Source organism: Rissa tridactyla, chromosome 1, assembly GCF_028500815.1.
Source record: "Rissa tridactyla isolate bRisTri1 chromosome 1, bRisTri1.patW.cur.20221130, whole genome shotgun sequence".
NCBI lineage: Eukaryota > Metazoa > Chordata > Aves > Charadriiformes > Laridae > Rissa > Rissa tridactyla.
In genome coordinates, this window is record NC_071466.1 from 17,121,404 (window position 1) to 17,140,604 (window position 19,201).

The window sequence follows — 19,201 nt, forward strand, 5'->3', positions numbered from 1 at the left end:
CAGGTCTGGGAGTACAAAAGCACCTTACTGTGCTCAACTGCTATTCCCTGTGGTTACTGGAAAATAAAACGCTGACATTTTCCCTGTAACATCTTGCTGTTAGAGAGACATATGTTGGCTCAAAGTTGGGAGACAGCATTGGCTTAGCACTCTTAATGTAGATCTGCACTCTGAGGAGTACTGCACTCTTCCAGGTTTTGCTGCAATTAAACACATGCAGCAGACCTCCGTAGCCCCCTCCCCTTTTACGTCTGTTGTTCACGTGTGGGTGTGGATCCCATTTAAAACAATGCTTGGGGAAATAAGGCAGAACCTCCTACATGATTAACCTTTTCCTTTTAGATTGAAATACAAATGTTCTCTGTCTGTAGAGCATCTCAGCCCCTTGCCCTTTCAAATTATGTATTTGCTCCATTCGGTTTGCTACTAAGACTCTTCCAGATAAAGGCACAAGGGGTCAGTGTTGTTCAACAGCACAGTTTCAGTGAAAGGGTGAAAAATGTGCCTCAGTCCAGAGATTTATTTACTTTAATATGGCAAGTTCTGAGAGGAGCATGAACCCACAGCACAGACCAAAACTGGCATTGTAAGTCAGAATACGTTAATATCTTCTATGCGCTTATCTATAGAAAGAGACTTAGTAAACATTTTTTTCAATTTTAATGTTAATTAAGAAATAGTTACACTTAATCTCTTCTTAAATAATATATAAGTACAACTTGAAGTTGTAAATAGGCTACAGAGGTAGAGGGAGATATCAAGTTAGGCAGAAGGAACAATGTATTATGATAATATTTTTTATTATATTTATGCATTAGAGAAACATATACGTGAAGATATACTGGGATACAGTACATCATTCACTGCTGTTATGCAGAAGTTTGAATTCTGGCTCCAGATACAGATTCACAGCTTCCTTTTTCTATCGACTGACTTGTCACTCAGAGCATCACCCAACCTCAGATTGAAGTGAAGTAGTTTATGTAAGGAAAGACAAACTGAGGACAGCGTTCAGGGAAAATTGTGTTCAGCCTGTTTGTTGTAGCGGTCAAATGTACTCCTCTCCATTGCATTGTGTGTTAAGGTCTTGGAGAATAACTGATCTGAACTACCATTTCTGTTCTTAAAATTGTCCTACAGGTTAGAGCAGGAGCAGTAACAACCACAGGCATAACAGAATAGTGGCAGATGGGCAGCTCTTAACAGGTCACCATATCCTAACATGACCTGTTGTCACTCTCACTGTTTCAGCTAGCCAGTGGCATACTTTTTATGTCCATTTGGCTTTAATTATCTATAATTTGATTCAAAGTCCTGACTCCTTAAAAGTAATAATTAAAAACTTAATAGACAGAGATAAGCTTCCTCTTGAAGGTCTCAAAATGACCACTGTTAAGTTTGGTCTGAACTGATACTCCACCCTGAGGATATCTTCTGAAAAGTTCAGAGAAGAATTTTACCTCCCTCTTTAATAATAATGTTTGTCTTCAAGAAGAAGATTTAACATGTGTGTTATTATGCTACTCTGCCGCTCCATGAGTGGCCCACAAAAAGGGAAAAGTATTCACCGATGTATAAAGTCTTGAGAGTCTCTTTCCGACTAGAGTCCATAAGACTTTGCAGAAACATTACAAAAATTTTTATTCTTTTCTATCACCCGTAGAAACAAAGTGTTCAACATCTGCTATATGAGTAGCAACCTCTCAAACCTCTGGCACTTCATAATAATTCTCCTCTACTACACAGTGTTAGGTGTGTGGAGGGAAACCCTGTTCTCACTGAATTCAATAGGAAAAAATGTCCATTTACATGCATATAGATATTAGCAAATATGAATAACCCACCTTAGTACCTAACTGTTTGCTTGGCTAGATGCCTGGTTACACATGTGATATTTAGGACAGATACAGTATTTCCATGCTTTTGGCACAGTTCTGCCACGTGTGACCTGTTTCTTACCTAGCATATTTATATTATACTTAACTGTGGTGTTTGCATAGTTCTATTAAAAATGTTCATGACATGGCCAATAACCTGACTATTCTGAGTATCACCAGCTGTGGTATTACTGCAGATATGGAGACATAGTGCATTTGCCTCTTCCACGTGTGGAGAGGCCGCAGCTGTCTAGAGACATCAGCCTGGCGTTAACCCAAACTAGTGTTTTCTGCCCTGTGCTTCGAGCGGTTCAGTGGGATTTACTGCTTCAGGTTTGGGGCTATGCTATCAGCAACTTCTGGTTTAGCCTGGCTTCTGTCTATGTATCCTGCAGTACACAGAGAGAAAGCCTGCATCTGTCCGCAAAATACTGTGTAAGCATACCTGAAGGTATGCAGTTACCTCCTTTCTGAGGTTAGTGACCTGCAGAAAGAGGAACATTACCGTTTTCAACTATTTTTCCTTTACGCTTGTGTGCTTAAGTTGAATTCTTCATTACTATGTTATTCCTAGGCTTCTAGAGCAATGAATTATTCTTTATTGCTTTTTTTTTTTCCTTTTGCGTCTCTGGCAAATGCTTCTGTTGGTCTCCAGAACAGTCTCCTTGGCATTATTAGTAATTATTTCTTCATTGTTGTTTTAGTAGTTGCGTGAGGTAATGTGGGTTTTTTGTTTGTTTCTTTTTCCGGGTATTAGACCCGGAATAACTTTGAAAGCACTAGGCAGGAAGTGGAGAGACTCATGCAGAGAATGAAATCAGCCAACCAGGATTACAGACCACCAAGTCAATGGACAATGGAAGGCTATCTCTATGTGCAGGAGAAACGTGAGTAAAACAGATGGATCTTTTAATTTGATTTGAAAGGCACAGCAATGAAGGCAAGGATGAGAAAATCGTTTAGTTAGTAGGACAACACAACGGCTCTGTGTTTGAATGTCTGCAGACTTCTGCCATGGTTGCTTTCCAAATGACTGAGAGGTTCAAAAAGAAAATAAGTGTTTGACTTTTCAAGAAACATTCAGGGAAGCTGAGATGGAATGATGATGAAAACACTTGTAAGCAACTCAACTCCTGCCCCCCGGGTGCTTGTGGGTAGGTCCCTGCTGTTGGCACCCCAGTGGCTGACTGGTAGCAAGCTCTGCTCTGGCTGGCTGCCCTGCGCCTTGCTGCAGAAGCTGCAAGCCACCACTCTGCTTTGGCTCTACCTGCCAAACTCTGCTGTCTTCTGTACTTTCTCTGCCTGAACTGGGCCCATAGTTCACCCAGCAGAAGCAACTTCCACCTTGTACTAGGGGTCTCCACTGATCCAGCCACCTTAAGAGTAAATGAACATGCACATAATGGAAATCAAAGGTGTTAGAAGAAGAAAAGTCATCTAAATACAGTCTGTCAGCTTCAAAATAGCTGCAAATCTATACCTATGTTCTATTCACTTCATGAGAATGAAGTGACAAACTAAATAAAGGAATAGAACTAAAGTTGTCTTAAGTGCCTGAAACTACTTGGAAGAGCCTAGCTATACATCATGTTATGAATGAAAACAGAAGCAGGAAATATGTGAAAAGTCAAATGAGAGAATTCAAAATTACACATCACCTGAAGTATCAGCTGCTACCATTTTATACTCTAACCAGTATAGAAAACCAAGTCAAACTAGCTGTGTTAGGCAAAACTCTCAGTAAAATATGTTTCATTGCATGGGGTAACCAGATTTATATATTTATTTATTCTTTTTTTCTGCTTGCTGACACTGGAAAAATATATAGCAGTGTTTTGAGATAGTGTGTTCATGCTTATGCAAGTTTGACATTTATGCAAAAATTATTAAATGCAACTTTGCACCTGATTTTTCAATCTAAAAATAAATAGAAGGCATCTGGATATAGAATTCCAGTGTCAGACTTGACCTCAGTATTGAGCATATCTTCTTCACTGTTCCCCTTTTTGATGATAACTGTAGAGACTACGTGGAATTGTTGATAATTGATTTTCCAAATAACATCATGAAATTAAGCTTTATTCCATATGTGAGCTAAAAGAAAGAAACCTCAATGCTTATCATAGTTACCCTCAGCCACTTTTACCCTCAGTAGAACTGAAACTTTTAAGAAGACCCTCTATGTTTTAGTTGTGTAATAATGATAAAAGAAACCTGTGTTAAGTGGAAATTACACTGAGTCCTGCTAATGGGGGAGGGAGAAAAGCAGTGAAGCATTGGGCACATGCTGTGCTTCATTAAATAGAGAAAGGCCAACTTGACATCCTCTTACCGAAAAGAAATTTGTTCATTAGTTTATTTTGGAGTGAGAGTAACAGGGTCCGTAATCTGTGTCAGTGGGGAAGGTACTAGTTGTATGTTTCCTTGTTGTGCACTTTTACTTTATTACAACCATCATCCCATAAGTTCTTGTCAAATTATGGGCAACTGGGTTAAATATTTCCTATTCTTGAGAATAAATCCTGTATATATTTGTTAGTGCTCTGCATGGTGGCAAGTATGTTTTTTTTGAAAAAAATGACCATAAATTATTTTCATTCAGATGGACAGTCATAAGTAACAGACTTAAAATTGCAGTGTAGGTGTCTGGCTACAACTTTTTAATGAAAAACAGCAGGTGACTTCTAGACTCATCTAAAACAGCTTTGAGAGTGCTCATCCTTCTTATATATGCTTAAACAGTTAATGAAATGCCATCAGAGGAAAAAAATTATTTAGAATAATTGTAGATTTTGTTTTGCCAAGTGAAAATAAGTTAAAATATAGGAACAGAACAGCTAACTTCTGAGGGTGGGTGGGTAGTTGACTTTCATGACATTACTTTCCTGCAAAACACAGGCAATGGGAGAATTTTCTCCAAGTCAGCATCACAGACTGTGTAAATTTCCACCTCTACATTTCTGGATTGCCAGACATCTGACTTACACAACTGATGCAATCTCTTGTATATCCACCACCTTTGTGGAAGGCTACATTTAGAGGGCAAAGCCATTGTATTTATAGCAAAACTGCTAGGTTTGTTTTTAACACCTTCCATTTTTATTGAACTGTTTACAGTTTTTTAAAGAAACAAACATAAATCCCTTAAAACAGTTTATTTTTTTTTGACTCAGAGCTCTTGCATTTTAAAAAGAATTAAAAGGTCCAGATATACTGTACTTTGAAAAAAATCAGTATAATCTTTTTCCTGTGAGTAACTACCATTGAAATGAATTGGGAAATTACATGTGGGTTGGAAGTATCATCTAGTCCTTTGCTATTCTGAATTTACATAGATATATATATGTATGTATTTTGTTTTGGCACCTACATTTGAGATGGTTCTGCAGAGAGGGGCCATGTTTGAATGCCAGGCCCTGAAGCATAATGCTGTCCAAGAGGAGGGAAATGCTTTTCCTTCTTGGTACCTCTTCACACTGCCATTGTGTTTGGTCTCTGCAGCTGAGTACCCAGGAGCTGTGTCAATGCTAGTACAATAAATGGGGCTGTCCTCTGCCACTGAGACAAGCTTGCACAGAATATCCCACCCTCTGTGCAGAATTTCCTATCCTCAAAAGTCAAGAAGCTTTGTCCAAGTTACCTGTTGACTATGTGTTACCTGGTGACCTTGAACGCCGCCAGCACTATTCATCAACCAGTGCAATTATAGCCATTATGTTCTGGCCCGAGGGGGAGCAGTCACACTGCAAAAACCTGAATTATCCTGTCCTCTGCCATGCACCACGCCTCCAGATACATCTGTAAGAATCTGGGAGCTTATTTTGTCTCTGTGCTACAGTAAACATCTTTTTTTTTCCAGGAAATTGTGGGAGATCTTAGCTGTACTTCTAGGATGTGGAGGGAAATGGTGGGAGGATTTACTCCATGTCCTCACAGCAAAGAACACGTTATAAATGCCTGTATCTAAACTAGGTTAGCGGATGAAGTTTAAAATACCATTGAGCTAAGCTCAGGAGGGTTTTGGGTTTAAATTCACTAAAGATTCACAGCAGTGCCTAGGCAAAGCTCTGGATAATCCAGGAGTGAAAACGTCTTCTGTATCAGAGATCCTATACTTTGCGGTAGGGTTAAGTAGTAGTGTGGTGCGACCTCTCCAAGATAAGGCGTACATCCACGTACTTGGGGATTGCTGTAAGGCTACCTAAATTGAAGACTAGTGAACCCCTAAGTACATTATACTTTGGTACTGTGAGTGTGTGCAATTCTTAGTTTGTGGAGACGGTCAGTTGTGTGCCAGCTGTTACAGCTGCCTCTTCCCCCGCAGGACCCCTTCTAAGGCATAAAAGGACAATGTTTCTTGCTGGTGGCGCCACCTCTGCCACCCAGCATTTTATCCTTTGTCTCTAAACCACTATTGGTTTAGAGTGCATTGTTCCTTTCCTTTCTTTCCTTTCACGTAATGAAATCACCCATCAGAGTTCAAATACATAAGATTAAATGTACCTCTGAGCCAATGCCATTTTACCCGCTCCCTTAAGGTAAGAGGTAGAAAATAGCCTTGCTATGATACCTCCAAATGCATTTGTTACTTTTGACAAGAACTCTGAAAGTAAGGAGAAATGCACTCTGAATTTATGACTTTGTGCAATTTTCTGGATCAAATACCAGACTTGAAAGTTTTTCTCAGAGAAGGGATGTAATACTGAATTCTTGAGCTTCACTTGGGTTCATAAAATCTCCACCTGTATTTCCTAGGCAGAAAAATCCTCAGGATCTTGCGTGTCTCCTGTCTGTTTCCCCTAGTAAAATGCTGTTACCCATCCAGTCACCAAAGAAGACCGGTCTGTTGGAACTTTGTTGGGTACCGTTATTGAGCTACAAGATTTTGAAAATTACACCTGAACAACGTGTTAAAATTTAAAAATTAGGGGAATTTTTGGTTTTGGAGGCTGCATGTGGGTGCTTTTCTCTACTCTATCTAATTCCAACTAAAATAGTGATAAAATGCCAAATAATTACTTTTAATACTATCTCTTTTTAATCTAGGACCTCTTGGATTTACATGGGTAAAACATTACTGCACTTACGATAAAGGAACAAAAACGTTCACTATGAGTATAGCTGAAACAAAATCTGGTGGAAAAGTGGTGAGTTGCACATACATGAATACCTACATGAACTGTATATTCCATCTTTTATATTAAGCATTCTGTAAAAAGAAAAATTGTTGTAAATAAAGCATAAGACTATTTTTGTACATGAGGCAATGCATGTCATATAGCATAGATAAATTAAATATTTAAATAAAAATATTTCTTTTAAAATGTATATAAACTACACATTAAATAACTTCTCTAATGTGGTGGTTCCAAATGCATAGGTAATCAATCCCATTTGCACAGAATCATAGAATGGATGAGATTTGGAAGGGAGCTCTGGAGATCATCCAGTTTAATCTCAGCACAGGGTCGGCAGAGCAGGTTAGCAAGGTCACTATGCAGTTGGATTTTAGATATCTCCAAGGATGGAGACCCCGCAGTCTCTGTGGGCAACCTGTTTCAGCGTTTGACCACCGTAAAAAATATTTTCCTTAAGTTCAAATGGAATTACCTGTATTTCAGTTTGTGCCCATTACCCCTTGCCCTTTCACTGGCACCATTGAGAGGAATCTGACTCAGTCTTCTTTACTCCTTCCCATCAGACATTTATAGATGAATCACTGATATGGTCCCCCTTCTCCAGGCTGAACAGTCTCAGCTCTCGCAGCCTCTCCTCACATGACAGATGCTCCAAGTCCTTAATAACCTTGGTAGCCCTTATCTGGACTTGCTCTAGTATGTCACTGTGCCTCTTATGTGGGGAAGCCCAGCACTGGACCCAGCACTCCAGATGTGTCTCATCGGTGCTGAACAGAGAGTGAGGATCACCTCCCTTGGCCTGCTGGTAGTGCTCTGCCTGATGAAGCCCAGGAGGCTGTTGGCCATCTTTGCTGCAAGGGCACATTGCTTGCTTATGGTCAACTTGTTGCCCACCAAGATCTACAGGTCCTTTTCTGCCAAGCTGCTTTCCATCCTGTCAGCCCCAGCTTGTCCTGGTGCCTGGGGTTATTCCTATTCATGCTAAAAAGTGCTGGCTCCAGTATTGACCCCTTGGGCATACCACTAGTGACTGGCTGCAGCTGAACTTCTGCTGTGAGCTCAGCAGTTCAGCCAGTTCTCAGTCTACCTCGACATCTATTTATCTAGCCTGTATTTCACCACTTTTTCTATGAGGATGTAGTAGGAAACATCCTATTGTGGTAGGGAGTAGTGTCGAAAGCCTGGCTAAAGTTGAGATAAACAGTGTTCTTTGTTCTTCCATCATCCACTGAGCCATCCATCACATTGTAGAGGGCTATCAAGTTGATCCTGCATGATTTCCCGTTCATTAAATCCATGCTGACTACTTCCAGTCCCCTCTCTATTCTTAATGTGTTTGGAAATGCTTTCCAGGAATATTCACTTCATCACCTTCCCAGGGATCAAGGTGATGCAGACTGGCCTGTAGTTCCCCATAGGATGAGAGCAAATGGCCTCAAGTTGCACCAGGGGAGGTTTGGATTGGATATGAGGAAAAATTTCTGCTCCAAAAGACTTCTCACGCATTGGAACAGGCTGCCCAGGGAAGTGGCTAAATCACAAGCCCTGGAGGTATTTAGAAGATAGGTAGACATGGTGCTTAGGGACGCGGTTTAGTGGTGGACTTGGCAGTGCTAGGTTTACGGTTGGACTCAATCTTAGTCTTTTCCAACCTAAATGATTCCATATCCTTCTCCTTGCTCTTCTTGAGGACAGGAGTGACATTTGCTTTCTCCCATTCCTCAGACAGTCCCGTGATTGTGTCAGCCTTTCCAACATTATAGTGGCCTCACAGTGATGGTGGCCAGAACTAGGAGTTAGTCCGCTTTATTCTTTAGAATTCATCTACATGCGAGTGTTGATAGAATTATATGATATTCATTCTAGCATATAACATATAATCATATATGCAGATGTTTGTGAAGTTTCGAATTTAAGGAGGTTTCGAAATATAAAGATTAAATAATAAATATGTGACAGAAAGGTATTAACTGTAGTCTTACTTTATATAGAGAGAAATTATTGTATAAGTTCCTAAATAATTTTAATCCCCATCATAAGACATGTTCTTTTATCTATTCATACAGTTAAATGTAAAATGTCAAGCCAAAGTATATCAGCATACTGCCTGTGCTGATTTTGTTTTGTTTTGTTTTGTTTTGTTTTACAGAATGGCCTTGTCACAAGCGCACCAGAAATATTCAAGCTAAAATCTTGCATCAGGAGAAAGACAGATTCAATTGACAAACGTTTCTGTTTCGATATTGAAGTATTTGAGAGGTTTGCATTTTTCTCATTGTGTTAACAAATTGAAAATAGTTAAAAATAAAAGCACTTGCAACCAATATATAAGAATTACTCTGTAATAGGAACGTATATTTTTCAATACACTTGTATCCAGACAAACGAGGCTTTCAAGGCTTAGTACTTATTTGTTCAAACCTGTTTTTCTAACAAAATTCACTGCTTTGCATATGTGTTGTCTTAACTACATTCTGTTTGCATGCAGATACAAGGTGGATTCTCACAGAACCTGTAGCACAACTGACTACCCTCTTTTAGGAACCGATCATAAATATTTTTATAAATACTTATTAATAATAATATTCTGTACCTATCTCTATTTCTTTCAGAAATGTATGATAGCATATCATTTTTAAAAAATTACTTCTACAATTTTTTTCCACTTATTCCTGTATATTATAATTTTATAAGATAGATGAAAACAGCTTTTCTGTATTTGAAGTATATGTATGCAGTATTTTGTAAAAGTATTTTTTCAAGGCTGGGAAGAAAGAGAAATATTGAATTAATTTTTTTCTTAAAATATCATAAATAGACTGACTTATGTAGTTGTTCTCTTAAGAAATATTTTATAACTTTTACTGTCATTTTAAATTCCATTCAGAACTACTGTATTTGAATGATAATTTTGAGGCTACTTTGGCACTTTTGAGTATAATACATTATTTTTCTAAAATAGACTTCTGAGTGAGTTCCGGTTTAAGAAATAGAAATTTGATATGAACAAATGTTGAGCCTAATTGGTCTCTTGAAAGCTTCTAAGCTTCAATTGGCATGTTGAGTTTGAAATCGGTAGTTGTTTCTTTCTGTGTAGAATTGCATTTATTAGCCACACGCGTGGCAGTAGCATTGTAACAGATTCACAAGTGAGTCTTGTCCCTTCTCTCTCCCTTACTCTACTGGAACGTCCACAGTTCAACACCACTGCACAGAACAATTAGTTCCATCTGCAGTTCTTCAAGTTCTCGTCAAAGAGATAGTTATAGGCACTTTTTATGTATTATTTATTCCTTTTGGACATTTTGATTGATTACAAATGTGCGTGGCCTATAAGTTAAAGGCATTCTGGAAACTTAGACAGAAGATTGAAAGGGGAGTAGAATACAAAGTTACTTGGTCATTATTGTACGGATCTAACTTTCTCAGGCTGATAGAAAGTTCACTTTTCCAATTGATTTGGTATTCAGCAGGGAAGTAGTAAATTTTTGTACAAGTCAGCAGAGGAGATAATAGACAACAAATCAGTTTCTATTTCTCAAAATGTTTTTGAGAGAAAAATTCCTAGGTAAGAGTCTTTGGGGATATAGCAAGATGGAATATTAAAACAGAAATAGACTTAAAGAAAATAGAAAAACAATTATACATCTTGGCTTGGATTGACTATATCTTTTTACACTTGTGATAGTGGATAGCAAATAAAATACTCAGCTTGGCATTTTTAAGTGTAAGGGCAGGGCTTGCTCCACCTTGAACGGTTTGAAGATGAATACCTAGTAAAACCTATAGCATTTGTGAACCTACCATAGAAAAATCACAGTTTTGGACAATCTGCTGCAAGTTTTGAGCAGAGATACCCTACACTGGTGTGGGAGCAGGACTTTTTAAAATGGACTGTCTTATGTGCATTCTGTGCTGGAAAATCAGTGAATTACTTTCAAAGCATTTCTTAAAGAACTAATTTGCCTGTGAACACAAATAGAGACTAATTCCTTGTATTTACACATCTGTTCATATAATTATTTCCAGGACAAAGAACAAAACTGCTTTCTCTTCTTTTTTTTGGTTCCTGTGACTCTTTTTCTGTGCAGCGTCAAAGCTTCATCAACAGAGAGGATATGCCACTTTTTTAACTTCTGTCATCATGGTTAGAGCACAGCCAGCAGAAAGAACTGGGTTTTTTTGAATCACCTCAAATAGAAAATTCCTCCACCATGACAGTACACAGCTCAATTGGCTTTACAGCTCCATACTTCAGATACTATCACAAAGTGCACTTTTTAGGCAACCACTTTAGGGCACAGTTCTTTTGACCAACTTTGGAGATCTGTTTTGGGATATGATGACTTAGGAAGAATTACTTTACTGAAAGAGTGGTCAGGCACTGGAACAGCCTGCCCAGGGAGGTGGTGGAGTCACCATCCCTAGAGGTATTTAAGAAACGTCTAGATGTGGCGCATCAGGGCATGGTCTAGTGACAGAGATTGTAGGTTGTTTGGTTGGACTTGATGATCTCAAAGGTCCTTTCCAACCATGAAGATTCTGTGATTCTATGACTTTTAGATTAAAAGTACCTACTTCTTTTCGTTTGCTATCAAAGGAATGTAGATAACCAGCTCAGGCATAGATGTATGTAGTGAAATTGAGCTGATGTAAGTTTTTCACCCTAAGCATCTCGCCACTGAAAAATAATGGCTTGTGTTGGATCCCGTTTGCAGGTGTATAACCCATCTTGCAATGCGGAGGTGTCTAATACCTACTAGAGGGTTGTAGCACTTAGGACGCGCCATCTAAAATTACCCTTTGCAGTACTGAACTTTTGAAAAACAGACCTGTTTTTTTAAGTCTAGCTCAAAGTTATTGTATTGTTTCTGAAGCCATCAATTTTCTTTTACTTCTCTCTATCTTCATGTCAATACGCATTTGGATTCTGACTTTCAGTACTGTTTGAGGAAAATAAATTAGTAACTTCAGCGTGCGCGTATGTTTTTGACAGACCTGGAATCATCACGCTGCAAGCCTTTTCGGAATCCAACCGAAAACTTTGGCTCGAAGCTATGGATGGAAAGGAACCAGTAAGGATATTTTTTTCATTTTCTTTTCTTTCTACAGTTTTGTGGCACACATATTAAAGAAAGAAGCTAGTATGCATTGCAGTCACTCTGTTGCAGTACAGACAAATACAGTTCTGTTCTTTGTGAGACATTATCACAAACACACAGTGAAGATAGGTACAAAGTAGAAAAGCAGAACTAGTAGTGAATTTAAGCCTTTATTTCTATATTATTATTTTATGTTAGGATATTTAATGTTTAAGTAATATGATAGCATATTGACTAATAGGGTTCATGGTTCAGATAACATTTGTGAAGTAGTAGTTTCTGCAGTGGTAGAGACAAACCATCTTTTAAGGCAGCATCGTGGGGTAAACAATTAGTACCATCTTGAAAGGCACTGCAGAGAGCATAAAAATGTGTTGAAAGCTACTAAGAGACAGGCTTGTCTGAGATTTCTTCCCACTATTAATCTGTTCTTAAAATAGTCACTGAATGAGGGTGATGCCAGACCTGTATCCAAGCAGAAAAAAATAGTTGATTGGTTTTATGAAATGGAGTGTTTTTACAAGCGTCTGCCTTGATTGAAACAGTACAGAAATTATATCAGTAGTTTTACTGAAATTTAACCCATTTGAAGTGTGCAAATCTGACTTCCAACACATTTTAGGTGCCTCAAAATTTAACACTATGAAATCCCTAGTCAATCTAGAATCTCAAGGCCGGCCTGAATAGGTTTCTGGGACACATCCCACTGTCCCTCTGCCTTCTCTCTCAGAGGATCAGTTGTTTAAAGCTGCAACACAACCAACACAGCGGGTTGTTGCCCTCTCCGCCTGTTCAGATCCTTGCTCAGGGCTGTTCACCTGGGCAAGTGCTGTGGGGGTAAATGTCAAGACAAGGTGAAAGGCAAGGCTGGCTTTCCCTCAGCAGCAAGCTAATACCCAGCATGTTGCAGCTAGCTTAACAACTCCCAACAAACCTGGCAATAAAGAATTTAAAGCACAAACATTGACATGCTGCACCTTTTTTTTTTTACAGATCTACACACTGCCAGCCATTATTAGCAAGAAGGAAGAAAGTAAGCTCTCTATTTATGTAGAGTTACCAAATATTGCTAGATTTCTGTAATGTCCTGGTTCCTAGATATGTGTGGACATGAGAGAGAGATTAATTGTTTTCCATTTTCTTTCTATTGCTATGAAAGTACTGTTTGTTGGATTACATGATTGGGTTACACGAAAGCACGTCCTAAACTATGTAAACTGTGAGAAAGCCTTCAACTTCTGTATTACTATCAAACATAAATTGGAAGAAAATTTGATTGGCTCCAAAGCTACAATATATTTAAGAAATCTGTAAAAAGTTTCTATCAGGAGTTCAGTATACCTAAATGTAAGTACGTGCCAGTGTGTTGAAATAATATGCCTGTGTGGATCACATCTTTTTGATTTTAGGTGTATATGCACCTATTACACTGAGTAATAAAATGAGTATATTTAAAGATACTATGAGATTTAGGCATATAATTGTATTAACGTTATATTAACACATATAAGTTATTAACATAATATATTAACACAAATATGTAAAAATAATTTAAATATATTTGTGGTTGTATGTTTCTCAGAGAGAGAGATGTGTCAGATATGGACGTACATCTTCATAGGAGGTATATTTGAGACTCCAGAAATCTAAAATTTAAGCCACTACCTCTGTTTTTTATGTGATGGTGCTTATTTTAATGGTGTCAAATACGCTGCTTTAAGATCTTCTTTATTTAGGTAGTTAGAGCAGTGAGCACTGAAGTACAAAAATTAATAAGTACATTCACTTGAAATAAGTTCACTAATTAAAGTCAATAACAAAGCTTGTTTTCCTGTGTTACCATTTTATGAGTGGTTATATGCATGTGCAGTGAACAAAGAATGTTGTTGTATTAAAACCAAGGAGTATATTCTGTTCATAATGTAGGTCCTGGACTCTTAGAAGCGTTTTCTTCAGCAGAGGAAAGGGAGTACAGGAATCTACTTTTAAAGCAACAAGCTTTCAGCTGTGCGCATAGAGAGGCTACTGATTTCTGAGAAAGCCAGCAGAATATTCCGCTCCTAATGATACACTAATGATCAACAAGTTGGGTTTTGAGTGCTAAGGATCTATCTACAAGAATACTATTACAGAATAAGTGTCACAATCTCCTGGGTAGAAGTGTATCAGTCCTTGACTAATGTATGTATGTTGCTGTATGGAGATTTTGTGTATTGTTAAGTTAGAAAAGAATTACCTTTTTTCTTCTTTTTATAGTGTTCTTAAATGAAGCAGGTTTCAACTTTGTGAGGAAATGTATTCATGCTGTGGAAACAAGAGGTGTGTATTAAATCACAAATTACATATTAGATTATTATGAGTATTTTTGCTTAAATATTACTTTGATTAATTCCGCCTGTTTTGCAACTCTGAAATGCACTGCCTGCTTTACAACACACTTTGGAGTGTGTGTGTCATTTGGTTTGTACTTTTCACATTTTATCTGTGTGCTTTACACTTAAAACTGTTGCCACAAGTTCTGACAATAGTTTCAACATATCAATTAAGTGGGTTTTTTAAACATTTTCTGTAATTTCAAGTTGTTTAGACAGCTTAATACACAGTTGCACACATCTTTAGTCTTTAATTTGTGTGCACCAAATTGTGTTTTCTCATGTTAAAAATGGTGTGTGTTTCTGGTGTGAAACCTGTTTAAATGTTTAGAGATTCATTTTTGGTGGTGGCAATGTACAAAAAGAAAATAATAATCACTCTACTGATGAGTTGATATCTTGCAACTCACAGCAAGTTTTTAATTATCCCTTTCCACATGAAGAGGTCTGGCTGTATTGTCTTCCATAAAAAGAAGGAACCTTTTCCTGTCCGTGCACTGTACTGTCAGTGTGCAACTCTCTTCTGATGCAAAAGTCTGTGGTCTCTCTGTGCAACATTGAGCCCAACATGAATTCAGTTTCTCAGGTAACAACGTTATGTAGCTTTTGAATCACTGCTGACCCACACCGGTTCTTCTGGGGAAAAAAAAAAAAAAAAAAGGGTTTCAAAACAAAACACCTAGGTTATCTAAGTGAGATCAGATTTTGGAAGGTTGTTTCCAAAGGAAAAGTAGACAACGGTAAGACTTGAAATGGGGAAAAGGGAAGACTTTTAAATCCTGCTAATTTTAAAAGGCAGTTAAAAACAATAAAATTATCATCACTGGAATACTGAAATACTGTGTTGTGAATGTCATACTTTAAAGATTATTTGTTATTAGTATCTGTGCTATCAAAAAAAAAAAATAAAAATCCCAACAGTTGAAACTTACGGGTAAATTGGGACTTGATTGTCTCTATTTTGCATGGGCATTCTCAATGTCAGTTTTGCAACAGTATACAGTATATGTTTTTATTTTGGGTACAATCATTTCTCCTAAAAGTGTCAATCAAATCTTAATCAGAAGGGATGACGGTCAAAGCAAATATAGACGCATAGTAATTCCACTGAAGTCTAAGTAAGATAAACTTGTTGAGGTGTAATATGTTTCAAGACTGCTTTTGGGTCTTATTTTTTGTTTTTCCCAGCCATCTCCTTGTTGTTTACTAATATGGGTGATTTCTATGCAAAAGGATTCTGTTAATGTAAAATTATGATTAGTGTATAGTATGGTGTGGATTCAGTGGAATGCAATTGTCAATATCCCAGAAGAGAATTCAGTAGAATAAAGCAGTACTGGAGAATGTAATAGTACAATTTTCCATAAATACATTTAGATGTTTTGAAAACATACACCAAGGATGCATCAGCGTATATTGGAATAACCTTATTTTCATTATTTTCGTTGTGCTTGTTTTCCCAATGTAGGTATTACAATCCTGGGGCTGTACAGAATAGGTGGGGTAAACTCCAAGGTGCAAAAGCTGATGAATACCATATTTTGTAAGTATCCAAAGTGAACCTTTGTCAGTGTGCAGTGTGCCCCCTGTGGTCCCTTTTGCCTTAACTGCTGTGCTTAGAAGAGTGTGTTATGATATTTACAATTTTGTATGTGCACTTACTGCCACTAAATTGAATTTGCAGTCTTAAAGTAAGTGATCCATCTAACTAGTTTCTTATGTGCATTAGCATTCAATTTCTGCATGTAATGATTGATATACATGGGCAAATTATTGATAAAATGCATTTCTTCTTTTAGCTACAAAGTTCTCTTTATTGGTATCTATTTGGTGTATGTCAGAAGTGTTCCAAAGCTCAGTTCTCTAACACAGCATAACTCAATTTAATAGGCAGTTGGTCTGCTCTTTCACTTTTCTTGCTAATTTGGCTCTCTGATGCCTGTGTTTGAATGTCTAAGCCAAATACGTTAGTAATTCTCTGTTGGCTTGGGCGGGCTTATTTTACACTTCAATACAGTGTATATAGCTGATGTTTACATGTACTAAATATGAGTGTTAAATTCATTTTTATTGGTACTTTGTCAGAGATTAAAAGATTCAAATTGATCAGATTGGTAGTTAATCCGGCTAATAAGTAGTCACATCAGATGAATGACTAATCTGTTAGCCTCTGTTTTGCTGCTTTTCTATTTAGTGTTTTAGTCAAACTATAACACAATCATAATTCAAATTTCTACTAGCCCCTAAATCTCCTCCTGATATGGATATTGATATGGAACTTTGGGACAATAAAACAATAACAAGCGGACTAAAAAACTACCTCAGGTAAGTATGACGCCACACAAATCTCAGTATTCCTTTTCTGGCCCACTAATCTTTTGTGTATTAATATCATATTACATTTCTTATCTCCATTAGCATGGTAATAATTGAGTATATTATTACCCTGCCTAATATCCCTGTGATTATATGTAATAATAAATCGAAAATTTGTCATGCACTTTCTGCCTTATTAAGATAGTTATGCCTTATATAGCCCTAAATTCAGCAGAATTTAATTAATTACTTGTTTTTATTTAAAAAAAATATGTGTTTGCCACAAAGCATGTTGTACTCAGTCTTTTCTTTTCCAAATCCCTTAATCGGTGTACCACGAGGTTTCATGGCATCATTGTTGGAGCAGAATAAAAATCTCCGCAAAAGCATAGGTTTTTATCCTATGCTGTCGATGCCTTCACCAACACAACATCTCTCCCACACTACCATTTTCTCTTAAAATTTTTGCTAATAGGAGACAGAACTATCAAGAATTATGGTACTTCTGAGATAACTCTTTTTTGGGTCTCAATCTATAACATTCAAAAGAAGCACAATAAAAAGCATCAAATCTGGATGGTGGATGTTCTGTGTCTTCCAGAAATATAGATTTCCTAAACCAGTCACCTAACAAAGGGCAGCATCAGAAATCCCTATTCACTTTGGAAAATTATAGGATTTGTGGCAGAATGCTCAAGTAGACCTTATTGAAAAGACTGTCTTTGCTTGAAGAAATTTGTGATACATCTTCAAAAGCACAAATCACTGTAGATACTGTATTTGTGAAATTAGAACATGAGCTATCAGTACCTGTGTGTTTGTGTCTATAATGCAATTCACAGTCTGACTGTCAGATTCTTCTCGGATCTCTCAGATCAGAATTTCGGTCCCCAATTTCATCATGGTTTTGCCTTTCTTGGGAAAAGATTGCTTCTGCAGCCCACTGTACGGTGTTCTCAGCTGTAATTATTACTGTTCTACAGTATGGAAGCCAGAAAACAGTCAGTGCCGGTTGTATTTCCCTTATTAACTTACATGGTGACGCCAGATTCAACTCAAAGAGCTTTTCAGACTATGTACATGATTGACTTGTATACTACTTGCGATCAGTCATCACTGAATTGGGTTTCCTACAATATACATTATGCAGATCTTGCGAGCTCACATAATCACGCCTATAAAACTTACAAAGACTTTTGAGTAATGCATTTTTTTAAATTTGATTTTCAATAATTTTTTTACAACCAGGTGTCTTTCAGAACCACTGATGACTTTCAAGCTGCACAAAGATTTCATTGTTGCTGTTAGTAAGTAAAGTAATACGTATCCTTTCACGAAAGTAATATTGTTTCTAATCCTTGATCCCCTCAGTTACTATCCTGATTTTTCTCCTTGGTCTATTATTCAGTGATCCAGCCATGGATCCGAGTTCTTCCATGGCACTGTATGTGACAGCACAGTGCCACGTGAAAGCCCCAAAACAGAGAAGTGACACTAGCTGATGCTGTTCAGTGGTTTGTTCTGATCTTTTTAGAGGTTCTGTGTGACTGCCTTCTGCATGAAATTTTGAACCTTGATTTATATGTTTGTTTGTTTGTTTTATATGGGCTGATAATTCTGTTATACTAATTAGATACAGAGATAGTAAGATTCTTTTTCAAATTACTCCAGTTTAGAATTTGAAGTTATTTCCCCATTTCCTCTTGCCTTGATAACAATAGACGACACTCAAGAATTTTAGATATTTTAAATATCAAGAGGTAAAATCTTGGATTTCACTGCAGTGGCACATCGGGTCAATATTGACACAAATTTCGTTCGTTCCAGTATTGGTGGTAACTGCTTTTGGCAAGTTACTTGAAATACAGATTTCAGAATGTTGTAATAAATATAATCAAATTGTCCTCATCATTTGAAAGGTTAATTGTGTTTGGCTCCTTGTAATGCATGTGTGTATTAGTGTACAGGCATTATTGCCATTTGTAGTCGCATTTTAGCACACATTCCAATTTATCAACAATATTTGTTTTCTGTTTAATAGAATCGGATGATCAGAACTACAGAGTTGAGGCAGTGCATGCGCTTGTGCATAAATTACCAGAGAAGAACAGAGAGATGCTGGACATCCTTATTAAGCACCTGGTCAAGTAATTATTTTTGATTTTTCTTTTTGGTATTATTGTAAGATGTGATTATTTCTGCTTTAAATTTGTCAGTGTTGCTTATTCCACTCTCTGTATTGAAACAATACCACTTGAAATTATGTTTAATTTCTAAAATGCTCTTATCAATGTAGCTGAAGAATACTCACCATAGAAACAAAAAATAACACCATAAAGAGTCACTAAGATGACCAACTGTGTTTATAAAATAAACCCACTCAATGTTTTCATTCA

The 19,201-nt window shown here is 37.3% G+C and overlaps 1 protein-coding gene across 1 annotated transcript in view; it reads left to right on the forward strand.

Moving 5' to 3' along the window:
- Positions 1–19,201, forward strand: part of ARHGAP42 (Rho GTPase activating protein 42) — a 168,739-nt gene that overhangs the window by 121,140 nt on the left and 28,398 nt on the right. Inside the window, exons 8-17 of the mRNA XM_054220834.1 lie at positions 2,635–2,764; positions 6,924–7,024; positions 9,165–9,274; positions 12,012–12,090; positions 13,111–13,150; positions 14,374–14,436; positions 15,958–16,032; positions 16,730–16,814; positions 18,054–18,112; positions 18,847–18,952. Coding sequence (XP_054076809.1) covers positions 2,635–2,764; positions 6,924–7,024; positions 9,165–9,274; positions 12,012–12,090; positions 13,111–13,150; positions 14,374–14,436; positions 15,958–16,032; positions 16,730–16,814; positions 18,054–18,112; positions 18,847–18,952 — 848 coding nt within the window. The remainder of the gene's footprint in view (positions 1–2,634; positions 2,765–6,923; positions 7,025–9,164; positions 9,275–12,011; positions 12,091–13,110; positions 13,151–14,373; positions 14,437–15,957; positions 16,033–16,729; positions 16,815–18,053; positions 18,113–18,846; positions 18,953–19,201) is intronic.